Source organism: Epinephelus lanceolatus, chromosome 19, assembly GCF_041903045.1.
Source record: "Epinephelus lanceolatus isolate andai-2023 chromosome 19, ASM4190304v1, whole genome shotgun sequence".
NCBI classification, from domain to species: domain Eukaryota; kingdom Metazoa; phylum Chordata; class Actinopteri; order Perciformes; family Serranidae; genus Epinephelus; species Epinephelus lanceolatus.
In genome coordinates this window covers 39,093,971-39,121,578 of record NC_135752.1, presented here as the reverse complement: position 1 = coordinate 39,121,578, position 27,608 = coordinate 39,093,971, and the positions used below count along the sequence as shown (strand labels likewise).

Below are 27,608 nucleotides of genomic sequence, written 5' to 3'. Positions count from 1 at the left end.
AGTTTACTGACATTTTATGGACGTTTTCATACATACAGTTAATTAAAACTACAGTCACTGTCTCATGGCTGTGTGCCTCTGCGAACCTGTCAAGTTGCAGTTACAGTTTATTGTACTCCCTAATCACTTAATCATTTTATCTACTGCGACATTTGTGTGAAATGTTGTCATCATTTGTGTATGAATTCATGAGTCATGATTTATCCATAAGTTCAAGTGGACGTTTGTGCAAAATTTGACTAAATTCCCTCAAGGTGTTCTTGAGATATTGCATTCACAAGAATGGGATGGACAGATGATCCAAAAACATAATGCCTTGGGCCCTGACTATCACTGGTGTGGAGACATAAAGATGTTACACTGATTAATTGACTGCATGAAAATGTTTGCTGCACCCTTACACTTGACTAAGAGTGTGTGCACAGAGTGTGTGTGAGTACCTGAAGTAATCAAAGGCTGTAGAGTAGATCTTCTCTCTGAGCACATTTCTCACAGTTGAATTGGTGAGGACGTCAGAGTGGAGCAGAGCCAGACCCAGAGTCAGCAGCCTGAAGCACAGAGAGACGTCATCGCTATGGACACATGTGCCTCTCAAAATGCTACTTGATTTTTCATCAGCACACTTAAACCAACTTCCTTAGCTTATTGTGAAGAACCCTTAAAGAGTGAACAGACATTAAGTGACAGGAGGCTGCCTACAGATTAAACATAGGGACCACAAAACATACTATGAATCATCTTTAAGCTTTGTGTGTGTGTGTTTATGTACCTGAAGCGAGGTCCAATGGCAGCTACATGGCGGTTGAGGCTACTCTTAGCCCCGCCCACGTTCAGAGATAGTGAGCGTTGCAGCAAACTGCCAAAGATCTCCACTTGATCTGCACTGGAATACTTTGCTATCTCAAACCTCTGGACCAGAAACTACAGGCAGACATGAGACAGCATTAAGTGGGAAGGAAGAAGACTGATAGCAGCATGAATTAATAACCCAGCAGAATGTCTTTTGTCTGACCTCGATCCATATTTGGTGAGGGGTGACGTCTGGAGGGCAGGGGATAGGCTGGCTTTCCTCTGACGCAGCCAGAGGATCAGCCTCCACCTGAGCGTCAGAGAACAAGCCCATCTTTAGCTCCACGGTCATCTGCCATGCTCCAGCCATCTCCCGCATGAACTAGGTGGCCAAGAGAGGAGATAGTTAGTGTGTATACAAATTTACTGACAAGACAAGGACACAAAATGAAAAATAAAACATCTCTGTACCGGTACTTCCACTCCAACACGAGCTGCCAGCAGCCACTCCCAGCAAGCGATGGCTGTCTCCATGCCGTGTGCCGTGAACATCTTGAGAGGAGACCAGCAGAGGTGGTGCAGGAGCTGAGGATCGCAGTCTGGAGACAAGTCAAGAGAAAGAATCAGTCAGACAAGTCCAGAACATTTCCGTACGTTTAAAACAAAGCATTATCATATGAGTTAACACTGCAGAGATGAAGCGTAACCTTTGGTGCTGATGAGCAGGGCAGCCAGTTTGAACATGGCTTCAGTGAAGGCCTCAGGCTGTGCAGAGTCTAAAGCCTCCCCCATCTGCTTGATCATCAGCCGGCTCAGATCCGACTGTCCTCGGACTGCCTGGGCGAAGTGGATCATACCCGACACCTACAGACAGGAGAGAAGAGATGTGAGCAGGAAGCAGAAGTATGAAAGTGTTTGTGTGAACAGGATCCAGCTGCATCTCGTTACGGTTGCACTAGGGCTCCATTACCACTCCAACAAGGCTCCAATGTGGACCAGAAAAGTTACAGAAAACAAGCGTCTGTTCCAAAGACGTCGCATTTCTAATGTAGAAGTGTTAAAGTAGTTTTGCTGACACTTTACATGTCTTACAAACGTATAGAATATACATTTACAGCTAGATTTAAATGTGTTACAGATGCTTTAAGGCTGTACTTTGAGACATTAAGCATTGTGTTGCTTCTAACTAGGGCTAGGTGATGCATCAATAGCCACTGATACTGTGATATGAGACTCTTAAATGATCATATATCATAAAAATCATATCTCTTTCATACATGCATGCTTGATGGTCCTTGTTTGCTTATCGATTGTTTTTAATGTCTTTAGTCGTTAATGCTCAGTATCACTGAAAATGAAGGTCTCCCTCAGTTGATTTATGGAGTCTTAAATAAAGGTTTGAATGAACGAACAAATCTTATTGTGTAAATACTTTGTGAAAGCACCAGTAAGCAACCCTACACTATCTTCATATTGTCCAACCCTAGTTCTAACTTCATAAAATGGCAATATAGAAAATCTCACAATACAGCTGTTGTTGTTAATCTGGATTTATGTTTACGTTGTCAAACAACGTTACAATCACTAACAGAAGGTCTCAGCCATGATCAAACTATGATTCATACTTGTCCCAACAGAACCAGAAAAACAACAAGCAACTAAGAACAACTAAACACAGTATAGGTGACAACAATTCGCCAGATAATGTGTTAAATGTTTCTGATGACCATGTCTATATGGTGAACGATTAAGGTATATATTCTATTGTATTCTGTTCAAATAATGGACGTGATCTGGTGGATTTTACCTCTCCAGCGTATCTGTTCCTGAGGTTGAGGGAGGCCATGAAGTTAGAGTAGTCCTTCTTCACACAGGCGGGCCTCTCTGTCAGCTGCATGGACTACAGGTGGGAGCATATGAAGTTAAGTTGATTATGTGGACATAATACAAAATGTCAAAACTGCCATCACATTTATGAAACAAATGTATAGCTATAAATGAAGAAGCACTGAAGTAAGTAGCTGTAGTATGTGGCGTCCCACAGGGCTCCATTCTTGAGCCACTTTTGTAAACCAATGATATTGCAGTATTAATAAGCATTAGCATGTGAAAGTAAGTTTGTGGCTTACCCCCAATGTGGTGCTCTGTCTGTTGTAACCAGCAAAGTGCAGGATGCTCTCTGTGGCCATGGCCAGGCCGGTGTGCTGGGAGAGACCCGACACCCAGTTCTGATGTTTGTTCAGATACTCCTGGAAAAGACCACATGAAGTATAGCAGTTGAAGACATGTGAAATGTATACATCATATGTGCTCTACATGTGGATGTTTTCCAAAAGCCAAACTATAAAATAGCATTGAGAATACCCACAAAACGACTTCTGTGTTGCTGTTGGGCCAAATACTAACGTAGAGATGACGATCAGTGCAAGCAATATGTAATTTAAAAAAAATTAAACATCTGTTTTGATCTTATGACGTCTTTAAACAGCATAAAACCATCTAATTTTTGGCTTTTTTGCTTTAAATTCGATGACCAAAATAGTTGCCAATTCATTTTCTGTCGACTAAGTGTTGCAGGTCAACTGTACAGACCTCAGTGTTTTAAATCAAATGTTACCTGGAGGTGTGATTTGGTCACAGATGGCGCCCACTTCATAGCCTCTTTAAGGATTTCTCCACAACGTGCAGCAAAATCCTTCACGATGCTCTGTGATATCAGACATATTACATCTTAGATCATTTTAAATTATACAAACAGGTCAAGACAAACTGTAAAGACAGTACACAGTGATGAACACTGATGATGAATTAGACACATTACCTCTCTGGCTTCATATGTATCTGGGACAGTGATTCTGTGTGGTGTGTCCGGGATGTCATAATAAGGTTGGTCTTTATGAATGTCCTGCAATCGCAGCATAAATATCACCATTAATGCTGCGGTATACACATCCCTTAAGTATAAAGACAGACGCTACACTGATGAATAGTCCACTTTATGCCATGACTTACTGCACTGAGTGAGAGGGACAGCGTCTGCAGGATGTCCAACATGGTCCTCAGCACACGGCCACTCCACAACAAGTGGGGGAAACTGAGGAGAGAGACAAATACTGTTGACACTGCTGCATTTTAAACAGTTTATAACGGAGTCCCTGAAGTGTTCTTAGTAGAAGAGCATGTGTATCTTTGCACTCTCACGTTTCAGCCAGGCCAGACAAATATTTGTCCGCCACTCTGCGGATCCTCTTGTGGATGTGGTTGAAGTTGACCAAGAGGAACTGAGCGTGACGTTCCAGCTCCTCCTCATGGGCTTTGGTTTTTGGCTGGAAATATAACATTTTGTTAGGATTAGGTCAACAACTACAGCTGTAACAAATAATCAATGAGTTGCCAACTATTAAATGAATCCCCAACTAATTAATCAATTACCCTGTGTGAGTAATCGATTAAAAAAGTCAAAATTCTCTGATTTCAGCTTCTTAAACGTGAATATTTTCTGTTTTCTTTCCCCTCTATGACACTTGACTTAATATTTTTGGGATGTGGACAAACACGACATCTGAGGACATTATCTTGGGACAATGAACGTATTTGCCCTATTCACAACTGACCGCAGATTATTAACTCAAAAATCAATAGCTTGGTCTTTGAAATGCCAGAAAGAGGTGCAAAATGCCTGTCTTTTATGTTCTAAAGCTCAAGGTAACATCATCAAATGTTATGTTTTGTTTTGGGCCAACAGTCCGGTGTTTGGTAAAGTTTGGTTTTCATGATAATAAATAGAGAAAAGCAGCAAATCTTCACATCTGAGAAGCTACAAACTGAAAATGTTTGGTATAAATTTCCTGGAAAAAAATCGGTAAAGGAAAACTTTACTGATTTTCAACCAGCTCTGTGTGATCGGAGTGTGAGCAGATTAATGCTGTGTGGCTTTTCCTGTGCTGTTCTCGCCAATCTGCTGGCCAAAGTCCCCCAGGTGACACATTTTGCATCATAAAGTATCATCAGTTATGCAAAACATGTCACTGTCCTCACTGCAATGACACAGAGCTGGTTGAAAACCTTTAACGTTTCCCTTTAAATGACTGAAATTACCAAAAAGTTGTCAATTTCTTTTCTTTCAATCAACCAATCAATTATTAGATTGACCGATTCAACTTCATCACTGTCAGAGGCACTGAATTGGAGTTTTTCAATTTTGCAGTTCATCTCATCAACAAAAACTCCTGGAAAATGATGAAGTGTAAATTAAGTGTTCTCTGTTGTTGAATATAACTGAGGAGGCGAGGCTTTTTTAACTGCAAGAGTACAGTATATTTATCCCAGAGGAAGGCTGGGCAAAGTGGAGAGCTGCTGTAAAGGAACTTTAAAAAGCATGTTTAAGGCAAAATTACTGTTTTTGTCAAAGGAGTCTGGTGGCTTTAAAGAGAGCACAGATAACGGCTTCAGTAAAGCTTCTGCTGCAGGGTAAAGCAGTGATAGAAATATTCTAAATAAAGACTATCCCTTTAAGACTTAAGCACTACTTCTCTCTCAGTGGTGAAAGAGAAGTGGTGCTTTAAATCTTAGGCACAGTTTCCACTGCTGCAGTGATAAATCAGGTGCAGAAGCTACTTGTATTAATTTTCATTCCTCCCCTTGTATATTTTGTACCTCTACACAGGAACACCTCGATATATTTATTGCATGAGCCACAATTTTCAATTTTTCTTTTACGATACTGGCACAAACCCTTGGTGCACTTTGACTGTTTGGTGCCTTAAATCTGAGCCTAAGGTCCTCAGTAGATATCCCCCAGAGGGTCAGAATTAAAACACACTCTCAACAGGATATGTGTTCTTCTTCAGTGAAAACATCTGCCTTACTTTTTCAGCCATCATGTGCAGGAAGACTTCAAAAACCTTGTCGCTAACAGCGATCACACACTGCATCATTCCTGCAAAGAATATATGAAATATTAATGCATTTAATAAACAAATAATTGCACAAGCTTGTTATCATTTTGTTCTTCTGCTTACCAGATTTATCCTTTTGTATCGCTCTGTCTTCAAAGTATCGAAACATGACCTGAAAACGGTCCGAGTCCAGAGCACGCAGCATCCTGACAGATAAATATTGAATAAAAATTTGAATTACCACCCCTTGGTTGTGCGTCTCTGCACACCAGTTAAGTTTCTTTGACAGCTTACATTCATGTCTGTGAAAACATGGATCATTAATTATGATCATGTCGTAATTACCACATGAATTCTTGAGTTACAGCTAAAAGTATTTTGTCATACTAACCTTCACCTTTGACCTTCTAATTCTAATTCTAATCAGTTTATTCTTCAGTCCAAGTGGACGTTTGTGTCAAATTTAAAGAAATTCCCTTGAGGTGTCCTTGAGATGTCGCTTTCATGAAAAAGAGACAGATGCAAGGTCACAGTGACCTTTACCATTGACCACCAAATTCTAATCAGTTCATTTTTGAGTCCATTGGATATTTGTGCTAAATTTGAAAAAAAATCCTTCGAGGCCTTCTTGAGATATCGTGTTCACAAGAATGAGACGGTTGCAAGGTCACAGCGACCTCTGACCTTCAACCACCAAATTCTAATCAACTACTCCTTGATTCAAAGTGGATATTTGTGCGAAATTTTAAGAAACTCCCTTAAAACCTTTTTGAGATACTGTGTTCATGAAAATGAGCGGACGCAAGGTCTCAGTGACCATGATCTTTTACCATCTAATCAGTTCATTGTTGAATCCAAGTGGACGTTTGAGCCAAATTTTAAGAAACTCTCTCAAGACCTTTTTGAGATACCATGTTCATGAGAATGAGATGGACGCAAGGTCACAGTGACTTTGATCTTTGACCATCTAATGAGTTCATTGATGAGTCCAAGTGGCCGTTTGTGCCAAATTTGAGAAAAAATCCTTGAAGGTGTTCCTTGAATTTCCTCGACCTTAAACTTTTACCACCGAAATCCAATCAGTTCATTGTTGAGTCCAAGTGAATGTTTGTGCCAAATCTGAAGAAATTCTCTGAAGATGGTCTGGAGAAATTGCATTCACAGGAACGAGACAGACAGGGTCACAGTGACCTTTGACCATCAAAATCTTATCAGTTCATCATTGAGTCCAAGTGACTGTTTGCGCCAAATTCTCTCCAGCTGTTCTTGAGACAAGGCGTTCACGAGAATGAGATGGATGCAAGGTCACATAAACCTTGACCTTTGACCCTTAAGTCAATCTGTTAATCATTGAGTCTAAGTGGACATTTGTGCCAAATTTAAAGAAATTCCCTCAAGGTGTTCTTGAGATATCGTATTAACAAGAATGAGACAGATGCAAGGTCACAGTGACTTTTACCTTTGACCTATGACCACTAAAAAACAATGATTTCATTGTTGAGTCCAAATGACTGTTTGTATTCTTGAGATATCGCGTTCACAACGATGGGACCGACAACCAGAAAACTTAATTCTATCGCCAGCAAGTAGGTATAATGATGTACAGAATTATAATCACGAAGCATAGTTAAGCACACAGGTTAATATGTACGATGTTGACACGTCAGCATACCTCATGTACTCCAATCTGTAAACAGACAGCAAATACGTGGACATGGCAAAGTCCAGCTTGTTGATGAGAGCAGCCACCTCAGGAGGAGGATCCAGCAGGTTGATGATGGTGCTACGCAGATCATTCAGCTCCGCCTGAAACGCGACAACAAACCGTGAACAAGGGCCAATTTCATGTGAGCGTGTTTGAGCATGTGTGTGCATGTTTGTGAGTGCTCTCATACCGGAGTGACAGTGTCATTCTTCAGTGCAGAGTTGTACTGCAGCTCTGAGCGTAAAGGCTCCCCACTGGGAAATGTGAGCAGCGGCGATTTGGTCGCTATCTCACAAACTCCCTCATACCACTCCTCTGGCCACAGACCTGAGGATGTCAACAGAAACAGATCACGATGCTGAAGGCTGATACATTAGATCATTTTCAAATTGAATGCAAACACATGACCTCATTCAATGTTGTGTGTATTGTGAACAAAGTGTACCTGAGCCTTCCACAGCAAATCCCATGACGACAGAGTAGAGCCAGAAGTCCCTGAAGAGCTTCTGCAGACGTGGCTTTGCTTCCTTAATTGGTGGCAACCGTTTAGTCAGCTAACAGCAGGAGAAGAAGAGAGAGAAAGGAGCTCTGTGGTTATCGAGGTATACAGTTGATATAACCCTAAAGAGCATTTCAAATTATTTACTTGTAGGGTATCATCATGGAGTTTCAGGTGCTTAAGAAGCATATTGACCTTTGTATATCCCAACTTATATGTGTGTTAGGTTTCTACTGACCCACACCAACCATGTTGAAAGTATAAACAACACTTACCACTGCGATAACTGGAATCAGGACACCGAGGTTTCCAGCACTGCTCGATGCCTGGAGACACAAAGGAGGAGAGAAGATCTCTGTAACCTTCCAAATCTAACAGTCCAACAATCATACAGTGATTGGACAGGAGGAGTTTGAGCCTCTTTCTCAAGCTCCCTTTTCTGCTACTTCCATCACTTCCACAACCAAGTGCAGCACAAACTGTGCCTTCAGGGAGAGACCGTTCTAGAGTATGAGCTATTGTTCCCATTTTTACAATTCACTGCGACTAGAATAAAAGACAAACACAGCTGGACGCATGATTCTCTGAGAGATATCAGGGAGGCAGTGGGATGCAGCCAAAGTGGAGGCTATGGTCAAAGATTCACCTGCTTATTAACCATTTGCTCGCAAAGACATCCGACTGAGTTGTGAATGGAATTGTTCAAATACTTGCCATCCAGTAGAGGGCACAACCAGGAAGTCAGATCGTAGAGAACTTCCAGATTTGCATCACGTAAACAATAAACATGGCAACACTCAAGTAGGGTACTATATTGTTAATTCTGAAATCAAGGCGGAAAAAGCGACAGCAGTGCCATCGTAGATATGTATCAAGAAAATCTGTCCACGTCTCAGTTCATTTCAAGCACGCTGAGCCCTTAAATTCTATACGATCTTGTTCAGACTAAAAATAGCACTGTGTCAAAAAAAACTTACATGTCATACACTGGCATGACATTTCTTACGTGTTGCCAAAGCACAACTACAATTTAAGACTCTTACCTTACAGAGAGAACTCAGACTGTGGTCGCTGATGGTACCCAGTCAAGCCAACTAGTCATCAGAAACGGGTTGCCACAGGGGTCTATCCTCGGTCCATTGTTGTTCACGTTATACATAAATAATATGGTTATTCCTAATCAATACTTCAACGTCCATTTTTTCGCTGATGATACTATTTTATATGCTTCGGGCTCCACTCCAACCGAGGCTCTGAATCATCTACAGTCTGCCTTTGATGATTTTCAACAATCACTCATTAATCACAGACTAGTTTTAAATGCAGAAAAGACCAAGTTCATGGTATTCTCTACCTCCACCAGTGACTCGGGATATCCTGCCATCAAAACTTTAAATGGCAGCCATATTACTCAGGTTGAGTCCTACAAATATCTCGGAATTACACTCGACAGTCGAACATTCAAGACTCATATTCAACAGTTGACTCAAAAATTAAAAATCAAACTAGGCTTCCTGTATAGAATTAAAGGCTGTCTGTCTTCTTCCAGCCGTAAAACTATTGCGCAGTCAACCTTCATGTCTGTTCTGACTATGGTGACATTCTGTATTGTCATGCTGCTCCATCAACACTCCAGCAGTTAAACCCTGTGTATCACAGTGCATTACGGTTTATCACAAATGACGCATTTCGTACTCATCATTGTTCTCTGTATCAAACAGTTGGATGGACTTCCTTACAGGCAAGAAGAAATATCCATCTCATGTTATTTATTTTTAAAGCTCTACTGTTAAAGCTACCAAACTACCTCACATCTCTTCTCTCTTTCAAATCCAGTAACTACAGTACACAATCCAGTGACTACCTAACCTTAGCTATCCCCTGCATGCGCACAAATGTTGGTAGATCTGGTTTCAGGTACTATGCACCTTTTAAATGGAACGAGTTACAATCAACCCTCAAACTTGAATCTCTTGTTCCTCTTGGAGTTTTTAAAGCTTCTCTATCTCTATTTTCATGATTCATGTAATTGTTTTTATTAATTCCTTGTTGTGTTGTTCCTGCTTGTGTCTGTGTGTTTTTGTTGTTATGGATGTTGCTTTGTTCTCAGGTCTCTCTTGAAAAAGAGATCTTGATCTCAGTGAGACTGCCTGATTAAACAAAGATTCAATTAAAAAAAAACGTATGAAGTGAAGGAGTAAATAAAAAGGCAGAGTGAGATCTGTGATGAGATGAACTATATGTTGTGTTGGTTGTCTCTCAGGGTGTGACATCACTGACACGCTTTGCTGCATCTGTGGTGCTGACACCATTTTCTCCAGGCAGATGTTGCATCTTAGGGGCCGCACACGTGCCGCGTCTTTAACCGCCTGGAAAACACGAGGTCGGGCTCTGGGTGCTACTCTTGTGCCTTTTCTCTGAGAGCTGTCAAGAGCGCAGCAGTAGGTTGTGTCTGAGGTTGCTAAGCAACCATAACAAGCATCATATAGCCTGTTTATCTGAAATCCTGAGTGCAGAGCTGATCTTCTTCCAGGAGCTGTTTATAAGTGTGTAGGCCTGTCGTCTGTGGGACAGATGCAAAGCTCTCCCTGCACTAACATGATCAACTTTTCCGTGTTTATCAGACTGAATATTTACAGAAGAAGGGAAAGATATCTGTCGGCTGTGATTGGTTGGTCATTGACATGACATGCTGTGAGCGCTGCTGCCTTCCAAAAGTTGAGCTCTCAGTCCCTCAGTCTGGTCAGAGAGTGAATCAAAATCTCGGAGTTTACATTTAATTTTTGTAAAGAACTTTGTTGTGATGTCTTCATATGTGCTGCACTGGAGCAGGAAACGTTGCTCTCTCTCAACCTGTCTCTGAGGACAGAGCTGACACAGCCTGTCTTCTCTAAGCACCCAGGTCTGTCTGTGTCTGCCAGTCTCTTTAATCAGGCTGTGATCACTGAGTCTGTACATAGTCAGTATGTTTCTCAGTTTCAGATCTGTCACAGTGGTCAGATAGTTTGCCATCGTGTACTGTCTGTTTAGAGCCAAATAGCACTGAAGTTCATTTTGGGTTTTTGTGGTAGATGTCCAATAGTTGATGCAGTTTTCTTTTTCTTTAGCTATGATCAAGTTGGGCTGGACTGCGTGACGGCTGTCCTGAGGCCTTGTGCTGTTAGAGGTGAGCCTCAGGACCAGCTGACGGAGAGGACTCCTCTCTCCAAATGTCCTGTCCACATGTTTGATGTCAATATCAAAATAAGGTCAGAAAAAAAGGGCATGAAACACTCCTATGAGGCAGTAGGGAAAATGTCACATCACATGGCAGACAGCAGAGAGATGACAGAGGGAGACCTGCAACAATGGTCTCCACCTGGAGGCAAACTGGAGACCTTGCTGTTCGTGGTTGACACAGCTCCTTCATCCTTGCACTTTGAGAAGTACAATAATATCCTATATACTGTAACAGAAGACATCCTAGCTGGAGTAAACACCTGCATGCTTTCAATGACGACACTATGCTGGAGCAAAGCTTGAGACAAGATCATGTTTTCGCCGGCATACATTTTTAGAGCACCTCCCCACCTGCGCCAACGCTGCAGCCTCCTCTCTACTGTGTTTGTAAATGTGTGTGTGTCGTACCTTCAGAGCTGGGCCTTTGTCTGAGGCCCTCTCGCTGGCTCTCTTCCCTTCCAAACCCAGCTGGACGAAAAGCTCCAGCAGGTTGACCAGCAGCTCGTCCACCATCTGCTCCGCCTGGAGGTTCGCGGCGATGTTCCCCAGAGCATTTATCACCGCCAAGGAACAGTGTCTGCACGCAGGAGAGGGGACATCCATTTACTACACTGTCATGACACACACACGGGGAGCAGCACATTCTCCCTCTTTCTCATGTGCTCAGCAGCTGCAAAGATCTGTAACTGTGTCACCTGTATCCGTGGTCCTTGTAGTCTTTGGTGGAGTAGACCATGGAGCTGGCTTTCACACTGATCTGCTGGAACAAATTCCACACTTCCTGGTAGATGTATTGCTGAGATGAAAGACAAATTTACAGCGTTAGATATGTTAAAAACAAGTATTCACATCAGCTGAATCTGATACAGCTTTTAAATAAACGACAGAGATATAAAACCTTACATTGCCTGTGATGACCATGCAGCCGAGCTGGTCTATGATGAGGACGTCGAGCTGGGACGGAGGCTGACAGAACTTCTGCTGCAGGATCTGGAGAATGGGCTCCATCACTCTGGGGGTGTCCCGCAAGGCCACAGCGATGTGACCCAGAGCTCTGATGGTGTGGTCTGGGATCAGGTGAGCATCCCTGTGGAAGACAGGTAAATACACAATCAAATATCCATCCATACATTTTCATCCGCTTATCCGGGGCCGGGTCGCGGGGGCAGCAGGCCGAGCAAAGCGCCCCAGATGTTCCTCTTCCCAGCAACACTTTCCAGCTCCCGAGGCGTTCCCAGGCCAGATGAGATATAAAATCCCTCCAGTGTGTTCTGGGTCTGCCCCGGGGCCTCCTACCAGTGGGACGTGCCCACGAGGATCCTGATCAGATAACTCTCAAATAACTTGACATTCTCATCAAACTCAGTATAATATGACGCTTAGGACGTACTTATCGTTTTCCTGGTAGATGTAGAGACGGTTCGACAGACTGGCGAGAAAAGCTTCTACGATGACATTATCCATGGTCAGCCCAGCTTTCAGGCACCTGAGGACAAAAGGAGAGATTGAACCTCATTTATCAATCAATCTTACAAACCAGCGCAGATCCAAGAGTGGAAATCATCCGACGATAGGGTTGGTGTGAGGCTCACAAAATGGTCTTACCTCGCCAACCACAGCATAGGATCAGGTGGTGATAAATGTTGGAGCTAAAAACAGTCCTCATTTACATGTCCCACCCCAATATAATCTTGGTTTAGAGGCCTCGCCCTGTGAGTTTACAACATTGAGAGGTATAATTCGGCCAAGAAGAGAAACTTCTCTAAGCCAGAAATGGAAACGTCGACATCCCAGGTCCAATTTAACCAACTGGTTCTGTTTGGCCTGAAAAGTGGCATCAGAGGAAGCTGGAAAAACGCAGCATGGAAAAGAAATCACTGCTGCGCACTCTTTTTAATGATGTTTTAATGATAAATGATATAAATGTGCTTTGGTTTGTCAGTGGTTAAAAAAAAGGAAAGTTGTAGATAGAGCCGGCCACGAGCGGTGTTCAGCCTCAGTCAGCCTGGAGTCAGTCCTACAGAGCCAGGAAACTGTCAGCTGTGATAGAGAGTGCGTTCATGTGGTGACTATACATTTTTAAAGTGATTTAAATGTGGCTGCAAATACTTAGATATCAGGTAACAATTCTTCAACTCAGCCAGATTTACTGGATGAACTCACCTGCAGATGTTGTCGATGGAGATGTCCCGCAGCTGCTCGTACATGGACGGCTGGCTCTTCTTGCTGGAGTGGGTACTGAGGGTTGACTGGGAGTGCTCGTTGGTCACATGGATCTTTATCTCACCACCCGCTGAAAAAACAAACAAACAAAAAGTTAAGATTTGGTGAGAAATCACTGAGCTGGAGATAACACTGTCAGCTGAGTGTTCTGTTGCTACCTGGAGTGTACTGGCTGTGGTACTTGTACAGCTTCACCAGGACAGGAGAGGGAACCACCAAGAAGTCTCTCAGCGACATGGTGACAGAGTGCGCCACCACAGGGAAGCGCTCGCACAGACGACCCAGACCCTGAAGACACAGACAGACGTGTGGATTTGTGTGTACAAATTTATAACTATTTACAACAACCATCTGTGTTTCATGCAGCGCATTCACACGGGATACACTGCATTTGACTTGAATTTACTGACATTGTCCCCTGGATACAGAGGGAACATCAGCTTCTTCAATGACAAAGGCAATGCATGCGTCAACTCCCCACAAAAAACTGCAGTATTACATCATTTGTTCCCCAAATCAGCTGCTGTAAATGTTCCAGTATTAGCTTAATTAGCTACTATCAGGGATCCCTATCCAAACTGTTTATGTAACATGTTTTAAAGTCGATTAATGCTGATTATTTTCTTGATTAACTGATTAATTGTTTGGTCTATAAAATAGCAAAAAGAAAAATTCCATCAGTGTTTCCCAAAGCCCAAGACGACATCCTCAAATGTCTTGGTTTGTCCAAAACTCTCAGATATTCAGTTTACTGTCACAGAGGAGTAAAGACACTAGTTTAATCTGCTTTCACACCGTCATGTGGCAACTCGTTGCCTCCAGTCATTTCAGTGAGGGCAAGGCAGCAGAGGGGAAGCTGTTTCAAACAAGGCGGTTGGGGTATGAAGCGGTTGCCACCCACATGCACAGATTTTGCTTTGCCATGCTGAGTTCACCACGTTGAACTTCTAGCCGTTGCCATCCGGGTTTAGCTGATCAAATAGCGGCAGCGTGGAAGCATAAAGACGACAAGATGGAGGAGCTGTTAATGGGTGCGGTTACATGATGGCTTCTCATTCAGAATGAAATAAATCTGAATGAAATCATTTGGAATTAAAGTCTTTCCAGGTACTTTACATGGGACATGCATTCTGAATGAGGGTTTACACGGAGATCAGTTTAATCGCCTTTATTCGGGTCCACGCAAGGTTTGGGGCAGGGAAGGTTTCTGATTGGATAGGGGGCGGATGTTACCTATTTACGTTTACCGGAAGAAAACACTGTAGTCCTCGCTCCGGATAACAAGATGCTTGACGACGCCGTTCTTAGTGCCTTTTCAGGCTTGTTTTGCTTATACAGTCAGGTCCATAATTATTTGGACAATGATACAGTTGTCATCATTTTGGCTCTGTACACCACCACAATGGGTTTTAAATGAAACAATGAATACCTGCTTAAAGTGCAGACTCTCAGCTTTCATTTAAGGCTTTTTTCAAAAATGTAGTATGAACCGTGTAGGACTGACAACCATTTCTTCACACAGTCCCCCGACTTTAAGGGCTCATAAGTATTTGGACAAACTAACATAATCATCAATTAAACAGTCAGTTTTAATACTTGGTTGCAAATCCTTTACAGTCAATGACTGCCTGAAGTGTTGGACACATAGGCATCATCAGATGCTGGGTTTCTTCCCTGGTGATGCTCTGCCAGCCCTTTACTGTAGCCGTCTGCACTTCCTGCTTGTGTTTTGGGTGTTTTGCCCTCAGTTTTGGCTTCAGCAAGAGAAACGCATGCTCAATTGGATTCAGGTCAGATGATATGACTTGGCCATTGCAGAACATTCCACTTCTTTGCCTTAAAAATGTCTTTGGTTGCTTTTGCAATATGCTTCAGGTCAATGTCCAACTGCACTGTGAAGCATCGTCTAATGAGTTTTGAAGCATTTGGTTGAATCTGAGCAGATAATGGTGCCCCAAACACTTCAGCTTTCATCCTGCTGCTCTTGTCAGCAGTCACATCATCAATAAATACAAGAGAACCAGTTCCACTGGCAGCCATACATGGCCATGACATAACAGTACCTCCACCATGCTTCACTGATGAGGTGGTGTGCTTTGGATCATGAGCAGTTCCTTCCCTTCTTCCTTCTCTTGTCTTCCCATCATTCTGGTAGTTGATCTTTGTTTTATCTGTCCATAGTATGCTGTTCCACAACTGTACAGGCTTTTTAGATGGTTTTTGACAAACTCTAATCTGGCCTTCCATTTTTAAGGCTAACCAATGGTTTGCATCTTGTGATAAACCCTCTGTATTTATTCTAGTGAAGTCTTGTCTTGCTTACAAGAGCAGCAGGATGAAAGCTGAAGTGTTTGGGGCTACATTATCTGCTCAGATTCAACCAAATGCTTCAAAACTCATTGGACGATGCTTCACAGTGCAGTTGGACATTGACCTGAAGCATATTGCAAAAGCAACCAAAGACATTTTTAAGGCAAAGAAGTGGAATGTTCTGCAATGGTCAAGTCATATCATCTGACCTGAATCCAATTGAGCATGCGTTTCTCTTGCTGAAGCCAAAACTGAGGGCAAAACACCCAAAACACAAGCAGGAAGTGCAGACGGCTGCAGTAAAGGGCTGGCAGAGCATCACTAGGGAAGAAACCCAGCATCTGATGATGCCTATGTGTCCAACACTTCAGGCAGTCATTGACTGTAAAGGATTTGCAACCAAGTATTAAAACTGACTGTTTAATTGATGATTATGTTAGTTTGTCCAAATACTTATGAGCCCTTAAAGTCGGGGGACTGTGTGAAGAAATGGTTGTAATTCCTACACGGTTCATACTACATTTTTGAAAAAAGCCTTAAATGAAAGCTGAGAGTCTGCACTTTAAGCAGGTATTCATTGTTTCATTTAAAACCCATTGTGGTGGTGTACAGAGCCAAAATGACGACAACTGTATCATTGTCCAAATAATTATGGACCTGACTGTATTCTTGAAGCAGCAGTACGACAACAACCTTGTTCTGCTAATGCTTCGTCTGTTGAGGAGGAGAAGGGAGGTAGAAGGTTGAAGAAGGGAGGTAGAAGACCGTGCTGTGGCGAATGGAAACCGGTGAGTGCAACGAGTCCGACTGCTCTATCTCAGCCCGTTGCTATGCGCACTATACACGTCATCACGCCAGAAGGGCAAGGAAACGAGCATGCACAGAAAGACCGGAATGAACTTAAAGAGGAATGAGTGTATACAAGTGCGAGAAATTCTTTCATTTGGAATTAGAAACGGAATATTCCAGCCCCTTACATCGGATTGAATTTTCAATCGCATTGGCCATTTTCATTCTGAATTAGATGTTTACAAGATCACTTTTAATATAGTCTCTATATACAGACTCTACATTCAGTGAATGTAGAGTCTGTAGGCAAACCCCGGAGATCTTGCCTCCAGAAGAAAAGCGGAAGAGCCCTGGTTTGTTGTTGTTGCAAACTCTGAATCCTTCGCAATGGTTCAGCATATTTACTTATATATAAATGGAAGTCGGAAACGGAAATTCGCCTCCTCCGCCCAAATCAAACCGGAATGCCAAAAAAATCGGGGGTCTGCCCCCAGAGGCTGTATCGCCGTCTGCCGGAAGTCAGATGCCGAATACAGCCGATGGGTTCCGAGAATGCTTTTAATAGGAATGAACTTTCATTCCAGATGGATGAAAAGGGACTTAAACTGTCCATGTAAACACACTCATTGTTCGTGTCTGAATACCCGGAGTTACAGCACTAGCAACTTATAAGGACGACCAGAACAAAAACTGGGCCTGTGATAACATTTCCACCAAACTTTAGATGACTAGTAAACTGTCCAAACATGTAGAGATCTTTGGGAATTTCAGTGAGTTCTGTCGTCTTGCTTCAGTATGCAGCTACAAGCTAGCTTGCACCTCTGCCACTTTTAGGGGGGAATGGTTTTGCAGGTAGGCGGTTGCCAGGGTGGTTACTGTGTGGCAGTGTGAAAGCAGCTGTAAGAAGCTGTTAAGAAGAAGAGGATTAACTGTTGCAGCTCTGATGGAAACAGGAGGTGTGATCATGACATGTTCCTGGCAAAGATTATTCAATCTTATTTTTTCATTTTTGTTTTCACACCCAAGCAGTTACCTGTAAGCAGCAGATGAGGAGCGGCATGTGAGCGATGATGACTTTACTAGACGTCTTGGACTGCAGCTTCTCTGATAGTTTGGTGCAAAGGTTCTCAGCTCCTGGTGAGACATTAAAAAACAGAAAGCTTTAATAGAGGTGACATCTGAGACAGGTGACTTCCTGTCTGTATGAGGTGATGTTTCCTCACCTTGCTCCTCAGTCACAGCCCACACCATGAGGTCCACACAGGCAGCGTTGGCCTGGCAGCGCAGTTTGAGCGGGCTCAGTTCACTCTGGAGGTACTCCACATCATGCAGGATCCTCTGCAGCTCTGACTGGCTGCTGCTGAACTGCTCCAGCACAAAGTCATGAACCTCCTTCACGTAGTCTGTCTGAAGGTCTGGAGAACACAGATAAAACATCGTTAATGCCACAGTCATGTTTTGGAAGAAAACTGAATAATATGAAGACAGAGGTGATTCTTTACCTTTCAAATTGTACAGGGTGTCTCTCAGCATCTTAAATATGGCTACATACAGAGGATCACTGAAGGTTTTATAGTAGAGATGAAGACCAGGGTTCAACTGCAAAGACAATAGAAGACATGTATCAGTGAACCTGGTGGTGTCAAATACAGAGTAGACAAACATCTGTCGTGATTAAGGAGTCATACCTCTAGAAGTTCTGCCAGCGACTCATCCAGTGATTTTAAAAATGTCTCAGAGACAAATTGTTCGACCTGTTTGAGAGAAATAAGTGAATGAATCTGAATGTGGTCTCATTGTGTCTGATCTGATTTATGTAGTCTGCCGCTGTGGCTGCTCACCATGTGAAGGAGCTGTCGGAGCATATCCAGAGGGACGTGAAACTCTCCGGTGCTGCTTCCAGTGAAAAGAGGGGAGACAGAGAAGCTGGAGCTGATGGTGGAGAAGTAGTAGTCAGGGTCCACTGCGCTGCCGTCGGGGAGGTATGAGCCTGGAGGGGAAAGCAGAAGTGTGTAAACCAGGTTCCTCAGCGAGTCACAGATGTCTCCTGACAGGCCAACGGGCTCAGCTGCTCATGCTCAGGTGCTTACCTTCAAAGTAGTGTGCAGAGGGGTCAGCAGGTGAGATGGGGGTCAGACAGGCTCTCTCAGGACTGGCCTGGAAACACAGAAACATTTAAAAGTATATATTCATGACAGGTTGGGTTTGTCAGCTTTTCTTTTTAACTTTTCCCAGATGATCTCTACCTGCTGACTGGACACAGAGGAGCCTTTACGTCTCAGAGTGTCTCCCTGACACACAGTGAGCAAAGAGCTCGGCAGGATGGAGCGGAAGTCATTGAAGGACCGTCGGTGTGCAGCATCAGTTTCCTCAGCTGTAGGCGGCACGGGAGTGACTGGCCGAGGGAACAGCTTGGACAGTAACGGCTCGTCTGTGTTGCTGTAACGACCAAATGCTCGGGCAACACCAAGCAGGGTGGGCACAGTGTACCTGCACAGGTAGTCTGTACAGTCAGTAGAGAAAACATTAATACACAGAGACGTTAGGTAACTTACAAAGCAAGCAGGAGGTGTGTGGTGTTGGTACCTTTATCATGATCCTCCGGAGTCTTGCAGATATCTTGCAGCACCTGCATGATGTCCATGAGCGCCTCCAGGATCTGACAAACATTACATCATCATATACTCCGACAAAACCATCCTTATCAACGGGATAATATAAAGGACAGAATAACATTTTTCCACACTCTTTGATCGCTGTAATTGTTTCTCAAATCGATACTACCACGTCCCAGTTTGTTAACTGATGTTTTGATAAAGTTTAGTTGAAGAATGTTCTCCTTTTTTGGATTCTTCAATCACAGTGGAGGCGTGAACGAAAAAACAAGTTTTCGTCGCAAATTAAAGGTGACACACGGTGAGTAACTGATGTACAAATGGTCATGTTGCAGGTGAAGTATTCTTAAAAATATGATTGTGAATGCAGGACGTTTCCTACTTTTACTAAAGCACCTGAGTAAGAGATTTGAGTACTTCCTCTACCAATATTTATTCCAGCTAAAGAGCTTTGTTGCATTTCATTTGACTGTCTTTTCCCATGTTTCCTGTCTATCTGCACAAAAAAAATGTAACTGCGATAGAAACCGACCTCATTAGACTAAGTTAAACAAATCTTTTTTGCACAAATTTGCAAAGAGACTGTGCCCCATCTCTGACACTGGATCCTGTCTGTAAGGAGTCTCGTCACGGTCAATATAAGGAGGAGAAACAATATCAGCAACTGAAAACACACACACCTGTCCTCGTAAAGTCTCATCACGCTGGGCAACATCTGACAGTAGTGTCACAAGAGAAAAGGTGAAGTTCTCAGCGACAGGAAGGTTCTCTGCAAGACAGGAAGTTTAACACATATTAAAAAACAACACCCTACATTATATTAAAGGGATAGTGCACCCAAAAATGAAAATGCAGCCATTATCTACTCACCCATATGCCGAGGGAGGCTCAGGTGAAGTTTTAGAGTCCTCACATCACTTGCGGAGATCCAAGGGGAGAGGAGGTAGCAACACAACTCCACCTAATGGAGGCTGATGGCGCCCCAGATTCAGACGTCCAAAAACACATAATTGAAACCACAAAATATCTCCATACTGCTCGTCCGTAGTGATCCAAGTGTCCTGAAGCCCCGACATAAAAAGTTGTTTGGAAAAACCTCATTTGAACTCTGTTTTTAGCCTCATTGTAGCCTGTAGCTCTGACTGCCTCTCTGGGCACCGCGCTCACATGAGACCAGCGAAAGCACGTGAACACACGTGAAGGCGGTGCCCATGTCTCACGGTCGGTGTACACAGAGAGGCAGTCAGAGCTACAGGCTACAATGAGGCTAAAAACAGAGTTCAAATGACGTTTTTCCAAACAACTTTTTATGTCGGGGCTTCAGGACACTTGGATCACTACGGACGAGCAGTATGGAGATATTTTGTGGTTTCAATGATGTGTTTTTGGACGTTTGAATCTGGGGCGCCGTCAGCCTCCATTAGGTGGAGTTGTGCTGCTACCTCCTCTCCCCTTGGATCTCTGCAAGTGATGTGAGGACTCTAAAACTTCACCTGAGCCTCCCTCGGCATATGGGTGAGTAGATAATGGCTGGATTTACATTTTTGGGTGCACTATCCCTTTAAGGCATCTATATTTAAAGGGAATGGAATAACATAAGTGAATATTAAGTGGTGATTTTAATATTGTTATTAAATCACAGGTGCGTAGTTACCCCTTCCTTTGCGTTCAGAGCTCTCTTCAATCCACTGAACTTTAGGAAGCCCTTTAAGCAACCCAAGAAGGTATGGGACGATGGTGTCTTTGTGCTGTAACACAGGTAATCCACAGCATGTTATACAGAGTCACCACTGCTGTGTCGACATCCTGTGAATTCACACCAACAGATCATGAAGCAGAGATGTAAATATGTACAATGTTCACCTGCAGGTTTGACTCAACCAGAAAGATCCCCAGTGCAATGACAGCATCTCTCCTCCTCTCATCCAGTTGGAAGACTCCTCTGAAGTCCACGGGACACATGCATTGTAGCTTCTGGACCTGTGAGCGGACGACACACGGAGATCATGGAGCTAATGCTGTTTCTATTGAGATGAAGTGTGAGCTATTTGGATCATACAATCTTTTAAAAGTACTGAATTTACCTGCCCACGGGGCTCAACCAGACACATCGCTCATGTCTGCTTCCATTAGCCGTAATGATTTTGTTGGCCTAAATGTGCTGCAGGAATTGAGCCAAACCAGCCTCTGGCATTAATTAGCCTAATGCTTAAGGGCCAGACTTAAGCTAAGAAAGGGATTTAAACACAGAGAGTGACATCACTAGTTCCTACATGTTTTATCCATTACGAGATGCAGAGGAGCTTTTGAACTGATGATACTGTTGCAGGATGAGGAGCCATAAAGGGAAATTTGTGGAGCATTAACATTGGATTTAAAAAGCTAGAGATCATCTCGACTCTGTTACGTTCGTCCGTGCCAAAACTGTAATAAAATGTTAAAAAGGGATTTGGGCTTTAAGCTGCCAAAGCTCAACCTGTTGTGCTTCGACACCATCTGAGTCTCTAACTGAGCCAGGAAAAATCATTTTAATGAAATAGCTGGAGTTGAACCAATGAGACACTTTTATCACACAAACTGAACGCCAGTAAAATACAACAATATGTTCTTGAGTACCAAAAGCTGCTGTGACGCCCACTGAAAAGAGGTTAGTGTACAAACAATGAGGCCCAAGTGATGAAGCAGACTCCTGGGGTTTGATGCGCAGAAACTAAACTGTGCAAACTATCATAGGTCTGAAACAACTGGTCCAGCCAAGGGGTCCTTAGGTATTAGTCTGAGGTCCACACAGTGTAATACATTCAGTGTCATACCTGTGTTTGGCCATGTCATTGAGCTAGTTTGCTGTCTCTTTCAGGTAGCTGTCCGTTAGTCACTTCAAAATAAAAGCTCTGTGCTGGAAATTCACTGCACTAAAAAATAAAGTTGTTGTTTGCAAGTCACTTGCGGTCCAGACAGAATGGACCCATGAGGACTTAGCCTGCTAAAATTAGCCTCTTTCGATTCCTAACTGGAATTATTTGATGTCACCTGACTTTCTGAAGCAACTGCAGTCACATGACACATTGTTTGGGTTAAACATGAGCATGTTACAGTCCTGGAGGATTATTAATGTGCACCTCCTCCTGTACTGCCTTAATATGCACATTCAGCACATCCAATGCATCAAAACATTGTTTTCTAGTTGGAGCCGCGCCTCGTTTTCAAACTGTATGCTTTGACTAAAATGAACAATGACAGCAATATAGTCCACGATGAGCAGCGCTAAAATCAACCTGCGTAGTTGTCCCTCCATTGTGACATTAGAAAGTGTCACATTTATCTTGCAAGTGTACTCTTCTTCAACGTTTACTTTACTTCCTGGATTTTTCCCACATGGAAATTCTGACCAATCAAGAGCAGCTTTCTCACACAAGGCATTTGATCTGGTCCTCTTGTAAATGCTGCCGTGAGAACACGAACCAACTCTAGGCAATTATACAACTTTGGAACAACATGAGTCCCTGATTCAGACCAAAGGAGACCACTCTGGGGCTGACAGCAGCCTTAAACTGAACCATTCACGGTGCTGGTTCTAAAAATCTGCTTTCATTCTCCTCTGCAGCAGCCGCTCCTCTCATCTATCAATCTGATCTGCTCTGCTCTGATTGGATCGACTGCTCAATTATCAAACTCATTAAGAGTTCTGCCTGTGCTGCATTCAGGGATCCACAAAAACCTTTGTATTTATAGAGGAGACACTCCTAAAATCCAGACTATCCCTTTAAACTGTTCATGTGCAGAGCTTCATAACCAGCACGTTTCAAAAGACCTTACAAAGACATAAAGGAGCAGACACAAAGTCGACACAGTCCAGTTACACAACAGCTCAGTGGGCTGACTGCTCCCTGTATTATTGCCACCACATCTCTTTCATCACAGAATACACTTCCTATTTGTCACAGCTAACAATCCCCCACTGTGAATGTCAGTGGGTGTGTTTTCTGATCACTTCTGTCTGCTCTGCTCTTATGAAGTATTTCAGAGGCTGCCTCGTGGCCCCACTTTAATCCCCGACCACAAATCCTAACCTCCTGAGTCAGATATGTTATGCGGTCACTCCAACTGCATTCTTCCAGTTACAGCAGTTCTTCAATGACATTAACACTGAATTCATTTTAATAAACACTTGATTGCATCATCTAACAAGTTTGCAAGATTAATCCCATTTCAGGGAGTGTTAAATGTGCATTTTTTGGAGGGACTTACAGTTGGTGTCCTCCCTTTTACATCCTTTAGAGAACCTGTTATGGCTTGTGCCTACTAAATAATAAATCTTTCTCTTTTACTTTGAATTATGAAGCCACTATGAGGTTTACACTTCCTCCTTGTCAAGGCCAGATTGACCTGCAGTGTGCATTCTCAGACCAATAGTAATAAAATCACCAAAAAGCAGCAGACACACAATAAATCACAGACTTGTGTGGCCGGAGCAGCTGATCATGTTGCCTCATTGATGATCCATCCTTGTTGCAACTGTTCACATTTACTATTGATTGCTTGTGCCACACACATCAACTACACGACTCTGTCACTTGAAAATGCTGCAGTTAGTTCATAGATTTATTGATCCACCCCAAATCAATACGCTATAACTTTTTATTTTCCTTTTTTTCTGTTTTTTTCCCCACTCAAGCTAACATTAGCTATCCATCAATAGTAGCATCATTAAACATTTTACCACACTGTCACTGAATATTCACGTACATTTTATCAACCTTTTTTTGGACATTTACTAATATTTTTCTTACATTTTATAAATATTTTTTTCTGACATCAACATTTTTTGGACATTTTATTAACATTTTTTCTGACATTATAATAAAATTTTCAGACATTCTATCAAATATTTTTTGGAAATAATGTCAATTTTTTAGACATGTTATTAATTTTTTTTCAGACATTTTACTAATATTTTTTTGTCATTTTAATAATGTTTTTTCTGACATATCAACATTTTTTGGACATTTTATAAACATTCTTTTCTGACATTATAATGCATTTTTCAGACATTTTATTAACATTTTTTTCTGACATTATAATACATTTTTTGGACATTTTATCAGTATTTTTTCGGACATTTTATCAACGTTTTATTTTACACATATTATTAACATTTTTTCGGACATCTTAAAAATATTTTTGGGACATTTTATTAACATTTTTTCTGACATTATAATCTAATTTTTGGACATTTTATCAATTTTTTTTTGGAAATAATGTATTTTTTTTCAGACATCTTAATAAAATTTTTTAGACATGTTATTAATTTTTTTCGGACATTTTACTAATATTTTTCTGTCATTTTATTAATATTTTTTTCTGACACATTAACAACATTTTTTGGACATTTTCTCAGTATTTTTTTCGGACATTTTTATCAGCGTTTTATTTCTGTGGGAACGCTGTTCATTGTTCACTTTTCTGAGTAAGATTTACCAATTAAATAAAAGCAGCTCTTTGAAATCACAACAACTTAATAACTGTTTTTGTATGAGGAATATTATCAGGATACCAGACTGAGAGACAGTATGTGGTGGAGTCACACTTGATGTTAAACTTACCCTCAGTTTCATAATCAGACATTGGAGTAGGGCTGCATTATGGGGTAATCTACTACTTATTTTAGTAAGTAATCCATTAAATGTTTGGTCTGTTGAGTATTGGAACAGATAACCGTGAAATAACACAATCCTAGGGCCTAAAAAGTGAATTCAATAAATGTCTTGTTCTTTCCAAATAACAATCCAAACCCTGAAATATTCAGTTTAATATTGCGTATGACCAAAAAGGAGCAGTATGTTCGAACATCTGAAGACCTGTTTTTAAAGTTTCTGGCTACAATGAATTGTAGGGATGCATGATAAGGTAGTAAGTACTGTATTTCATGTCTCCATCTCATGGTGCGCCGTCGCGATAAAAGCATACATGTATAATATCATGTTAATTCCACAGAAGAGACTTGATGATTGCTAAAATAACTCATGATTGCCAAATGAGTTAAATTTCAATATCTTGCACCCCTACTAAATAGTGTAATGTTGCCATGCCTTCCAACCCTGCATATTGTCTTTAAAGATCTGCAGTAAAATAAATACAAATACAACAATTTACATGGATGCGCCCCTCCCCTGAGCCAAAATAAATAAATAAGCCCCTTCCCAGTGTTTAAAGAATCACATGCCTCCCACTGTTTGCACCACCCCTCCCCCCTTATAAATAACGAACACTCCCTGATGGATGTAACGTTTAAATTAAATGATATAAGATCGTTGCTTTTCTTTGACATCTGACAGTTGCTTTTTCATTTCTGGGTCATTGTACAGAATAAAACAGTGTGAAGATCTAAGTTATCCAACTTGTTCCTGTGAAAATGGAGAGAGGACATCACAGTTTCCTGTTCCTCCCTGTGTGAATGACAGCTGCATTCATATTAATAACTGAACATTAACCCCAAAGGGAAAACTGTACACATCTGGAACATTTAAACTTCGCTTCCTTTCACACATCAGGTCTTTAACTGAGGAGAAGATTAGCTACAGGTTCAAAACAGCTAACGTTAGCCGCCGCTAGCCCCCTCAGAAGTCAGTTACAAACGCTGCTGTGTCGCCATTACATTCCAAAATGACACCGTGATTCATGTGTCGGTAAAGTGTCAGACATGTTGGCTGTGTTTGTAGGAACATAACACAGACCACACAGGTGAGGAGGCGAAGTTAAGGACGGGCCTTTAATGTCACAGACTCTTTGACAGGTATTAGCTTGTTACCGTCGTTAGCCTCAGTAACGGATAACGTTACCTTTTCTATGGGCGCCTGCCGGTGAGCTGCCAGGGAGCGGGCCAGAGACAAGACGGTGTTGAAGTAAAATCCTCTGCTTCCCCCTCCATTAAGAGACATGTTTAAAGGTGCCCTACTGCTGCCACACCGACACAGACATCTTCTTTCATTCGCCCCGAGGAGTACGAGTCCCGACTGACAACTACGGCAAGCGCGAGGTGGTGAGAAAACGCGAAGCAAGGTCACAGTGCAAAGATGCTAAGTCCTTTAGGTTACAGAGGTAACCCCGGTTCTCTGCTTTAGGTTACAGAGGTAACCTTCTCATCGTGAGATACCGAGCGACTGTTTGTGAGAGAAACAGGAGCACATTTTAAAACGTAATTACTCAACATACTGCCAGGTAGCCTAACCTGTAATAATAATACATCAAAATGTATTTGTTGATTAATTTTTGTTTAAAAAATGTAAATCCACACAGTAACTTCAGTTTTAAAATAAATGTAATGGAGTAAAAAGTACAACATTTGCCTCAGTGATGTAGTGGAGTAGAAGTATATAGTAGCGTAAAATGCAAAAAGTCAAGTATAAGCATTACAATATACTTTAGGTACCAAAAGTAAAAGTACTCATGCAGAATGACTCCTTTCTAAGTTGCATGTATTATATGTTATTGATATATATATATATATATATATATATATATATATATATATATATACACACACACACATATATATATAAAACAATATATTAAATATTTTATATACTTTATTCATAAATCATAATTATAATATTACTTTCATTAATGTTGTTGTAAGCTATTAACATTATTGTCTGTCCTGCATCTGTCTCTGTCTCCCCTTCTGTCTCAATGTGTCATACGGATTACTGTTAATTTATTATGCTGATCTGTTCTGTACGACATCTATTGCACGTCTGTCCGTCCTGGAAGAGGGATCCCTCCTCAGTTGCTCTTCCTGAGGTTTCTACCATTTTGTTTTCCCCGTTAAAGGGTTTTTTTGGGGAGTTTTTCCTGATCAGCTGTGAGGGTCATAAGGACAGAGGGATGTCGTATGCTGTAAAGCCCTGTGAGGCAAACTGTGATTTGTGATATTGGGCTTTATAAATAAAATTGATTGATTGATTATTAATCCCCCTGAGGGGGAATTAATGTGTTCATCGCTTTAATGTTGCAGCTGGTAATGGTGGGGCTAATTTTAATTACTTAACATACTGCCAGGTAACTTAACCTATATATAGTACATTGGAATTTATTTATTTATTATATTTTGTATTGATATAATGAATCCGCAAAGTAACTTGAGTTTTAAAATAAATTTTATAGAGTAAAAAGTACAATATTTGCCTTTGAGATGTACTGGAGATGGAAATGGAAAAAGTCAAGTATCAGCATGAAAACATACTTACAGTACTAAAAACAAACACTCTTATGCACTCATGCCCATTTCAAAGTCATGCTATCGATGCATTAATGTGTTCATCACTTTAATATTGCAAAAGAAAGAAGGGGAAAAAAAACAAATTACATGTAATTGCAATCAATTACAGTTACTGAGAAAAAAATATGTAATTAAATTAGTAACTAATCAAAATGTTGGCGATTACAAAGCCTTTACTTCTGAATATATTCTTGGTAAAAAGTTTAAATGTAGAGGAGAACATGCAGTCTGCTGTGCATCTTTTCACTGTGCAGGAACAGCTTCTTTTGGGATATTTCCGGAC

The 27,608-nt window shown here is 41.7% G+C and overlaps 1 protein-coding gene across 2 annotated transcripts in view; it reads right to left on the bottom strand.

Annotated features, from left to right (window-relative positions):
• Nucleotides 1–26,085, bottom strand: part of pi4kaa (phosphatidylinositol 4-kinase, catalytic, alpha a) — a 42,792-nt gene extending 16,707 nt beyond the window's left edge. For both annotated transcript variants that reach the window (XM_033646813.2, XM_033646814.2), the window contains exons 1-35: nt 25,887–26,085; nt 20,911–21,027; nt 20,702–20,795; nt 19,728–19,816; nt 19,019–19,091; nt 18,679–18,935; nt 18,523–18,589; nt 18,274–18,422; nt 18,121–18,186; nt 17,935–18,031; nt 17,656–17,847; nt 17,466–17,566; nt 13,492–13,621; nt 13,274–13,403; nt 12,501–12,596; nt 12,014–12,197; nt 11,806–11,906; nt 11,519–11,687; nt 8,167–8,217; nt 7,838–7,946; nt 7,583–7,719; nt 7,360–7,493; nt 5,811–5,893; nt 5,658–5,728; nt 3,991–4,115; nt 3,802–3,883; nt 3,611–3,694; nt 3,407–3,496; nt 2,919–3,038; nt 2,597–2,689; nt 1,497–1,653; nt 1,261–1,388; nt 1,013–1,171; nt 770–921; nt 441–548 (exon numbers count right to left, since the gene is read on the bottom strand). In XM_033646813.2, coding sequence (XP_033502704.1) covers nt 441–548; nt 770–921; nt 1,013–1,171; nt 1,261–1,388; nt 1,497–1,653; nt 2,597–2,689; nt 2,919–3,038; nt 3,407–3,496; nt 3,611–3,694; nt 3,802–3,883; nt 3,991–4,115; nt 5,658–5,728; nt 5,811–5,893; nt 7,360–7,493; nt 7,583–7,719; nt 7,838–7,946; nt 8,167–8,217; nt 11,519–11,687; nt 11,806–11,906; nt 12,014–12,197; nt 12,501–12,596; nt 13,274–13,403; nt 13,492–13,621; nt 17,466–17,566; nt 17,656–17,847; nt 17,935–18,031; nt 18,121–18,186; nt 18,274–18,422; nt 18,523–18,589; nt 18,679–18,935; nt 19,019–19,091; nt 19,728–19,816; nt 20,702–20,795; nt 20,911–21,027; nt 25,887–25,985 — 4,094 coding nt within the window. In that variant the 5' untranslated portion in view covers nt 25,986–26,085. The remainder of the gene's footprint in view (nt 1–440; nt 549–769; nt 922–1,012; nt 1,172–1,260; nt 1,389–1,496; nt 1,654–2,596; nt 2,690–2,918; nt 3,039–3,406; nt 3,497–3,610; nt 3,695–3,801; nt 3,884–3,990; nt 4,116–5,657; nt 5,729–5,810; nt 5,894–7,359; nt 7,494–7,582; nt 7,720–7,837; nt 7,947–8,166; nt 8,218–11,518; nt 11,688–11,805; nt 11,907–12,013; nt 12,198–12,500; nt 12,597–13,273; nt 13,404–13,491; nt 13,622–17,465; nt 17,567–17,655; nt 17,848–17,934; nt 18,032–18,120; nt 18,187–18,273; nt 18,423–18,522; nt 18,590–18,678; nt 18,936–19,018; nt 19,092–19,727; nt 19,817–20,701; nt 20,796–20,910; nt 21,028–25,886) is intronic.
• Nucleotides 26,086–27,608: the final 1,523 nt, after the last annotated feature.